General features: G+C 43.7%; 1 protein-coding gene across 1 annotated transcript; it reads left to right on the forward strand.

The window, feature by feature from the left end:
- The first annotated feature begins 815 nt into the window (after positions 1 to 815).
- LOC124182473 (HEAT repeat-containing protein 1 homolog) lies at positions 816 to 8,991 on the forward strand. The gene is made up of 8 exons (XM_046569798.1): positions 816 to 944; positions 1,186 to 1,328; positions 1,955 to 2,249; positions 2,366 to 6,698; positions 6,800 to 7,120; positions 7,186 to 7,628; positions 7,783 to 8,230; positions 8,549 to 8,991. The coding sequence occupies exons 2-8, from the start codon at positions 1,187 to 1,189 to the stop codon at positions 8,717 to 8,719; spliced, it is 6,153 nt and encodes a 2,050-aa protein (XP_046425754.1). The 5' UTR covers positions 816 to 944; position 1,186; the 3' UTR covers positions 8,720 to 8,991.
- The last annotated feature ends 407 nt before the right edge of the window (positions 8,992 to 9,398 follow it).

Here is a 9,398-nt window from a genome sequence, read left to right on the forward strand (position 1 = left end):
TTGACGATGTATCAAATTTATATCACTGATAAATAAACCTAATTGGAAGTAGCAAAATTATATTTCCGAAATTATCTGTACAATATCAATCTCTTAGAGAGAAGTAAAACATATTTGTATATCATTATTACGAAATATTGAAATACGAGGGTTGCGATGATTTCATCTATTTAAACTTTTGAAATTCACCCGAACTTTCTAGCAGCTGTGCAGCGAGACCTGCCGTTTTATCACCTTTTGCTATCCGTAATCATAATTTCACTAATCAACCGTTCTTCATTGGGAAAATGAATTAATTTTCGTAGCTATAATAAATAAGTAGAGAGGAAAAAATAGGAATTAATCCCGAGGGGCTGCTTACTCGCTTATTCCGTGGTTCATCGATTTCCGAAAGGAATCGATTTTTTGTGATTTCCCGATTTTCGTAAGGCCTGAATCAATGAGATTTCCAGCGATTCCTAGCGATTGCCTATCTGATTTTTTGTAAAATGGTTCAATGATTTCCTAAGTGAGCAGCCCCTCGATTAATCCATACATTCATAGCCATGCTGTTCAACTTGATGACATTTACTTATACGTCGGTATGCCATCCGCTAAGTCGTAAATCCTAACACCGATTCGCAACGTTTTACAGTATGCAACTTATCAGTTATCAATTCTGTAGTTGGATTGAGCCGTCTTGTTGTATGCAACCATCAATTCGCATCAATGCTCAGCTTGATTATATGCAATTTGCTAGACTTCCACTACTCACGTGATCAGTGCACGTGATCATTTCGCAGTTAAAGGTGGTGGGTAGTGGGGGTAGAGGTACCCTCCATAATCAACGGCTACCGTCGCCAACGTGCTTATGTTAGGTTAGCGCTGTAAAAGCGAGGCAGCTTGTAGGCAAGCATAGTAAACTATTTACATTTGCGTACAAGGCCTGCATGAATTGAAGTCAGGTAATAAACTAGAAAAATCGACAGTATTATTGTATTGCCTATTATAGAGTATTTTAAAATAATCTAATAGTTCTTTATTCACTCACTAGTTATGCCCAAATCATTACCTTTTTAGGTTACGTTCTTGCATGTCCATGGCATTTTGAGGTTATCGTTTACATTCGAAGAAGTGAAATATGTGATTAAATAATGCCGCCTCACAAATCTGGTTGCAATTAATGAATACCGTTCAAACTTTCAGAATGGCAACTTCGCTACAAAGTCAATTAAGCAGACTGCGTGCTCCGCAGACTTCGCTCCTTATCCAGAAAAAGAAGCAGCCCAGTCTTTTGTTCGATCCTAAAGAGGCTGCCAATTTGGACAGAGAAACTGTCTTTGAGATCGGTGAGCACTGAATGCCATTCACAAATTATTTTTCATCATTAATCCAATATAAATTTTGAGCTCTCCAGTGCTTTCCACTAGAAAATAAAACATCTACGCTAAAACTAATAAGCAATTTAGAGCAAGTGATATTTCTGTGCGCCAAGAACAATTCTTCGAGAAACAATTTGTGATTTATGTACACTTGTGCATCGTCTCAAAGTTTCAGAATCACGAAAGACACGCATATTAGTAACTGAAATATAAAAGCAAGACAATTATCCCTCTGGTCTACACTTGGGTCATTAATGACCTGATATGACTTTAAAAGTTACGCTTCTGCAAAGGGAATCTTTCGCGCCTTTCTGTTGTCTTTTTTAAATAACTATTTACTCACTATAGATATCACATTTGTATTTGCATATTCCTACTCAAGACATTCTGACAATTCCATTTCATTATTAAGATTATAAGAACGAATTCTCTGAATCAGTTAATAGGGAATAGAATTTCCGCTTCATAAATGACCCGTGGTATGCATAATATTGGCGATGGAAAATGGTACAGACCAGAGTGTTAAATGAAAAATATTGGAAATTAGATACGAAGACTATAATTTTTGTCTATTTTTCTTTTTTTAATTCCAGGTCAGAATGGTCTCGAGGAATTGATAAAGCTAAGCGAAATGTTCGCTGAGTTTAAGCGTGACTTGTTCTCGCACAGCACAGTGGGTCTTGAGAGATCAGTGCACGACAAAGCAATTAACAAGGTCTTAGACGGCAGAATCAAGCGATTTCTAATTCTCCTATCACCCTACTTCCTCCTCAATCCAGCGCACAAAACACTTGAATGGCTGATCCGCAGATTTCATATCCACGAATTCAACAGGGACCAATTTTTGCTTCTCATACTTCCTTACCACGAGACACGGATGTTCGTCAGGTAGGAAAAAGTCTTTCACAGGGCTGTTGAATATCTGAGCAGCTAAAAAAAAAAAAAACAATTAGATTTAAGAAATTCGACCGAGAATTAAAATCTCCTTTCATTTTATATTCCAGAGCTCTCCAGCTGGTGAACGTTTCACAAGCCAGCGACAATTGGCACTGGTTAGAACCGCTTCAAAAACCCGGCATCCCATTGGCCACAACGACTCTGATTAATCGAGTTTCGACTGACAGTGGATTACTCAGAAATATCTGTGAACACATATGCGAGGCGACCGAAGTCTGTGGAGCTCAAGCGTCTTCCCTGGGCACGCTCTACGCATTTTACACAATGACATTGATCGGTGTTTTGGACAGGTCGAAACCACTGAACGAAAATCAAATGACGCACTTATTGTTCGCATTGGAAAACGGCCTGACCAGTAAAGTTGTTGACTTCGCGTCAAGCAGCTATATGCTGGTGGGTAAAATCTGCAGCAAAGCAAAGCTGAAGAAGGAAACGTTGAACCACATCGCTCACGCCATGCTGACGAAACCGCCGCTCCAATACGAGCCGATCCTGTTGCTCGTCTTCATGTTCAATTCCCAACCGGTATCGGTCTCCGCAAAAGTAATAAACAAACTCTCGGAGCTCACTTGGTTCCCGGAAATGCTTGCCAGGGTGAAATCGTCAGGCGGTAAGATCGAGAATTTCGTTGTCAAGCTGCTTGGTAGCTGCATACGCTGTGTGCAGAAAGATAGACTCGACGCGTATCAGAAGGTGCACAAAATGGGCGAAGACCTGTTGAAAGCGATAAGATTCAGCGACGATGAAGTTGACGCAATACTGGAAAAAACGCTGCGTCTTCACGTTCCGATAGACAACATTTCTGAGGAGTCGACGAAATTTCTCGTAAATTTTTTCCACGCCATCGAAAAACAGTACCCTGAAAAATTCGACGCCTACTTGAAAAGCCTCGTACAGAAGGGGGAGAGTGACGCCGAGTCCCAAAAGGTCCTGGGTCTCCTTCTGCCTTGGCATGCGGACATCCGCAGTGCCCAAGGTACCATGCAAGTGTTGGATCGCCTTCACCACATTGATCCGAACCAGAGAATAGCCGGGCTAAAATTGGTCGCCGAGAACCGAGTTCAGGTCTCGAAAAACTATTGCGACATGGTGACCAACGCGTTGCTGGCAAGGTTCAGGGACGACAATGAGGATGTGATTCTTACGCTATTGACGATGTTCTCAGCCGATAAACTGAAGTCCCTCTTCACGGTGGACGTCTTGGTGGACGAGTTGCTTCGCCTTGTTCTTAAAAGCAACCCATACTCTCCAACTGTCTTCGGGATTCCGGCGCTCAGGATTCTGCTCAGTCTATGCAGCCACTACGATACCCGAGTCTTCATCACCGTGCTACCATATTTGTTCCCGAGAAACAAGGACGAGGTCAAGATATCCATGGAGGTGCTGAACTCCGACTATGCCAACAACAATACCTACATGCAGATGGTCAAGAGCGACGCCGGCTACGAGCCATGCGGTCCAGAGGCCATTTCATCCGCGGCGTTTCACCGGATATTGGACACCACTCTTTTGCCCTCAACCGCCAGTATACTTTTGACGCTCAAGCAGCAGGAGACGCACGGAAACGCCGTCAGTATGTTCTTCAGCATGATACTCCTCGGCTCGGTGTGCCGAGTCCCAGTCGGTCTGCTCTCGCACGAGGTGGCTCGCGACATAATCGACATAGCCTCTAAGGTGCTCAAGAGCTATCCAAAGGTTCGACTGCTGCCCAACTGCAATCAGCTGAACGGCGACAAAATCGTCGATGCCTTGGAGCTAGCCTCGAAAGAAGTGCTTCCACTGCAGGTTGGAACCTACGTCCTCGAAATGGTCCATCGACGTCTTGACCTCAGTGCCAACCCAACCCTGGACTTCGAGAGAGCGCCGGAGCGCAGTCAGCTGGTCCTCAACTTTATTCAGATATTCTTCGAGGGTGTTAACAAGCCGGACAGGTCCGAGCACTACCTTTGGTGTCTCAAGATATTCCTTAAGAGGCACTTCACTAACGTCGAGGATACAATTTGCTTCCTTTCGCAGCTGTTCGCCCAGCCGGTTTTACCACAGACGTCTCTTCACTGTCTTCAAATAACTTACTCGCTCCTGGAATCAAAGCAGTCGCTTCAATGGGCGTTTCAGGATTGCACTTTCATCCCAAATCTACTTATAGCTCTAGCAAACAAGAACACCGACTGCAGAGCAAGTGCCGTAAAGATACTACAGAGGCTTTCGCACAGCTTTAACCTGTCCACCGACGGTTTCTCAGCCTTGCTCGGCGAGCTGATGGAGCGGAAAGCGGAGATCAAGATGGATCACGAACAGCTATCGCTTATTCTGTACACTCTACTGTCACCCGATCCAGACGTTCAGCATCAGATAACTCCCAATCGACGATTAGGGCTACAGGATGGACTTGCTCAGCTTCTGGCGACCGCGACCTCAATAAGTACTCCTATCCATACGGTGGCTCAGATCTTGGACATTTTGTCCCATGTGAACGGGGTCACGGTGCTACAGACTCTAGCACCGCTAGGAATCTCGCTCCTCGATCAAATACAAGGCTTGCCCTGTGCTCCAAAGTTCGCCGGAAGCGCATTGAAGAACATCTTGCAGAGATTCGACGCCTCAACGGCAGGAGCTTTAAGCGACAAACTCGTGTTGCAGCTGTTCGACAAGAGTATGAAAGACTACAAGTCGAGGATACGTTTCAATAGCGATTACCAACCGCCGAGTGTAATCCTAATGAAGCAGATAGACGAAACGTTCTTCAAACAGGTTGGCAAGCTGTCGAAAATCCAACAGGCGAAGATTCTCGCCAGTATAATCGACGCGGTCACGGACTGCGAACTAAGCTCAGTGGTCGCTGCTGGTAATCGGGCAGTCCGACAGATCAGGCTCGATGCTCAGCTTATAGTGGATGAGCTGACGCTGATGGCGAACGCGAAGTTGGCTGTCCCCGCGGGAAAAAAGAGCAAAGTAGCGGCGTCGCTGGACCCTCGAGTAATCAGCACAAGGGCATGGAAGCGGGGAATAACGCTGTTGGAGTTCGTTCAGAGAGCAGATAACGTAGACAGGGCTGAACTCTTGGTCCCAATCCTCTTTGATCTCCTCCGTGTATCGCTGAAGTTCGAGGAGCAGAGTGCGTTGGAGTATACCAACCAGCTTATACTGTCCTCAATTCTCCATCTGAGTGTCAACTCTCTGGCTATAACGGAAGGCCACGCGCAAGTCGACCTGATCGCGGAGTGCATAAGGACGTCGCAGAACCCACAGACTCATCATCACGCGCTTCTGGTTCTGGTTGAATTGTTTAAGGTGGCCGATCTCAAGGTGGCGCTGAACAACATCATGCCCATTTTCACGTTTATGGGCTCGTCCGTTCTCAGACAAGACGACGCCTACTCGATCCAAATTATATCCAAGACCATCGAAACCATTGTGCCGATAATAAATGCCGCCGAAGACGAGATGTACGCCTGCGATATTCTCCGCGTATTCATCACCTCCTTACCTGACATTCCGGAGCATAGACGCGGTCCGCTATTCGTGAAATTGCTTCAGCTACTGGAAAAACATCTGCACTTGTTCTTCCTCCTGTCATTCGAAAGTCATGTACTCGCGATACCGAAAAAAGGCGAGGAAAAAACTCGCGAACTATCTTCTCCAACGCTGGAGTTCGCTCTTAACATATCGCAGGAGTTCACGCAACGACAGCTCATCAACGTCTGCATAAAAATAATGCAATTCACACAGTCACTGCCCACCGAGGTCGAGGATGAGAAAGGTTTGAGAACGGCCAAGTTTGACGGTCAGAATCATATTTTCGACGTGAATCAGAACACTGGAAAACAGCTGAGGCACTTCAAACACACGGTCCTTCTGTTCGTCAGCTCTCTGTTGTCGTCCTCCTGGTTTGTTAACAAAGTTGCTGAACTCGACGCCGAGGAGACAATGAGCCTGAAAAATGATTACTATGAGTTGATCGTTGAAATTGTTAAACTTGTCGAGCTCATGGCCAAGAGCTACAATGCTAACCAGACTCAATCCAAAGGAACCTACTGGAAGGTGATGCTTCACCGCGCTTACGACGTACTGGATAACGTGAACAGCCTTCTGTCGAATCATACATTTGTCGAGAGTGTTGAGCGGCTGATGCACCATAATTCTATACTTATTAGAAAGAAAGCTCTAGAACTTTTGAACACCAGACTTCTGCAGAAAAATTTCGGCCCAGATGATCGCGATGTTCTTTTCACCCTGATGGAGCCATTGATGCGACTCGCCAGCATTGGTAAACAAAAATCTGCGCATCTCGAGAACGAAGTTATTCAACAATTCGCCCTCATCAGCCTGAAATTACTTGCAAAAATCCTAGCAACAGACCATCCTGCCGTATTCAAACCAGTAAGTTTTATTGACTGTCCTCAAAAGTGGACTCACCACGAGACGAACACTCATCCCAACGGAGTTTCTCAACTTTTGGTTTTTTTTTCGCACCCATCTAGGTACTCGAGCTGACGACTAATCTGGTCCAGTCGCGAGATGGTCCGGTGTTGGCTAGTGCAGTATTGTGCCTGGCGGAATTGTGCGGAACAATGCGAACCCACGCCATTCATTCGTTGAACACGTTCATTCCGGCGATACTACTAATTCTCAAAGAAAAATGCCAGAAAAGTGATTGTCCGGAAATTGTCGTCCTCAGCGTGGTTTCTGCGGTTCAAAAGATCGTCGAATCGCATGCCAGCTTCTTGTCGCCGCATTTGGACAAGCTCCTTTTCGAGCTGGTAAAGCTTAGGTCTCGATACAGCGACAGCGACCATATCAAGGTGAGGTACATTAAGCCGTGGTATTTCTTCTTGTCAGCTTGTGTCGAACGCAGATTTCCTTTCAGATAGCGCAGATCGTCCAGCGGCTAAAAACCACGATGCTAAAGCTTTCGACTTCCGTACCGCTTCGAATCTTGCTACCAACGGTAACCAAAACCTACGAGAAGTTGATAAAACAGGAACTCTACCGCTGTGTTGATCCACTAATGAACGTGCTCGCTGATTCCTTCTCCAACGCTCAGTCCAATGACCTTAACGCCGCCATACATGACTTGGCTGGATTTTTCCTCAATGTCTTACAGTTCCGCGAGGATCTGATATCCAAAAATCGACTGCTTGATGCTCCTACTCTGACTGATGTAGCCCTTGTCGAGGAGAGTGCTAGCAAAGCGCTTGTTACCTTGGTTCTCAAGCTCAGCGAAGCCTCCTTCAGACCGTTGTTCTATCGCCTCTACGATTGGGCTGCAAGGAATCCCAATCAGAAAATGCGCAACATCACGTTTTACAGGTACTGGGATTCTGTTCAACCATGTTTACGTTTACTCTGAATGTTCAGTGGTCATGGAAGTAATGAAAAAACCTGAGAGTACTTATGATTGCAATTTTTACTTACGCGATTTCTGCATTTCGTGTGTTCAATTTGTATAAAATTTGATCCAAAGGTTGACGGCGAATATAGCAGAGTCCTTGAAGTCTTTGTTCATCCTGTTCGCGGGTCACTTTCTGAAACATGCAGCCTCACTATTGGCGAGTCAAAATCCGTGTATTACCGAGGATGATGGCCTGAGGATGCCACTGGAAGTAAACCAGGTAGAATTGGTCGAAGTGATACTTCTCACTCTGTACAGGATATTCCTGTATGATCCCAGAAACTTTGTTACCGAGGAGAGATTCCAGACTCTTGCACAACCGATCATTGATCAGCTGGAAAACGATATCGGGGGTAAAGATGCGTACGAAAAGAGAGCTGGGGATCTCATAATTCCGTGCATCGCTAGCTTTGCTGGCGCTATTCAGGACGACTCGCTCCACAAACAACTCGTCTATCAGATCCTGTTGAAAACCAGACACGTTAAATCTTACGTCAGGAGCAGCGCCCTTAACTCTATAGTGAGTATTTTGAAACACTAAATTTCCCAGCTTTCGAGCGTTCGTCAAAGGTGAAAATATGGTCGGGACAATCCATACTGTCGTTCTAAATAGCTTCAAATACCGATCGCCAAATGACACGTCGATAATAAATTCGACACATTAGTAGTGCGCATACTAATTTTGTTCTAGTGTTTCATTTGTTTTCTCTCGTGATTGGTGGGTTTTGCGTAACTTATGCTTTTCGTTGCTGTCTTATACAGTTTTATCGACGTTTGCTTGTTACGCTTCCTGCAAATAAAGGACTCTGGTCTGTACTAAAACGGTCAATTTACACAGGTGGAGATTGCCAGAAAATTGGGGGACGATTTCATGCCTCTTTTACCAGAAACTGTACCGTTCTTGGCCGAGCTTTTAGAAGACGAAGATGAGGAGACAGAGAAACTCGCACAGGACGCTGTCCGGACTTTAGAAGAGGTCCTAAACGAACCTTTACAAAAATATTTCTAGGGTTTTTTAATTTAGTTTTACTTTTACCAACTTTTCGTCAAATACCTTGTCCACCTCAATTTACAAATAAAATGATGTGTTATACATTTCAAACGTAATAAAACTGTTATCGGTTATACGTATCGTCAATTGCGTTATTATTCTCACCCGACCCATTAATAATTACAATAAATACACTGATTTCTCATTGGATGATAATGATAAAAATCCATTTGGGACGTTTTAGGATGCGTTCGAGTGAGCGTAGATGTTACACGTATCATTCCGAAACACGGACAATAAAAAAAATTCGAAACCGTACAAAACTTCGGTTTATTACTATTTTGTATATACTATACGTATATATGTTATATAGGTATAATATTACTTGAACTTACAGATAATATGTTCTATCGATATAGCGATAATAAAAATTATTATTATTATTTGGACGAAATATATTAATATTTACCTATTATATATGCATTGTTTATATATATATATATATATATCATTACTATATTATATAATACATAGTTGTAAAATATAATATGACATGCATGTACAATGTACATATACTATATGTATAATATATAATTTTTCTTATTCAATCTTTTTATTTCTGTGTGTCACGTATGTGTGTGCTTTGAAAGTATACGTATACACACATGCGTATATGTATATACATATACTATAATAA

Source organism: Neodiprion fabricii, chromosome 5 (genome assembly GCF_021155785.1).
Source record: "Neodiprion fabricii isolate iyNeoFabr1 chromosome 5, iyNeoFabr1.1, whole genome shotgun sequence".
Classification (NCBI taxonomy): domain Eukaryota; kingdom Metazoa; phylum Arthropoda; class Insecta; order Hymenoptera; family Diprionidae; genus Neodiprion; species Neodiprion fabricii.

Bases quoted from the DNA above. Each gene is read 5' to 3' on its own strand.
- LOC124182473 (XM_046569798.1), top strand. From the start codon at position 1,187: ATGGCAACTTCGCTACAAAGTCAATTAAGCAGACTGCGTGCTCCGCAG. The intron at 1,329-1,954 runs GTGAGCACTGAA...TTTTAATTCCAG, and splicing joins AGAAACTGTCTTTGAGATCG to GTCAGAATGGTCTCGAGGAA. The intron at 7,121-7,185 runs GTGAGGTACATT...ATTTCCTTTCAG, and splicing joins GCGACAGCGACCATATCAAG to ATAGCGCAGATCGTCCAGCG.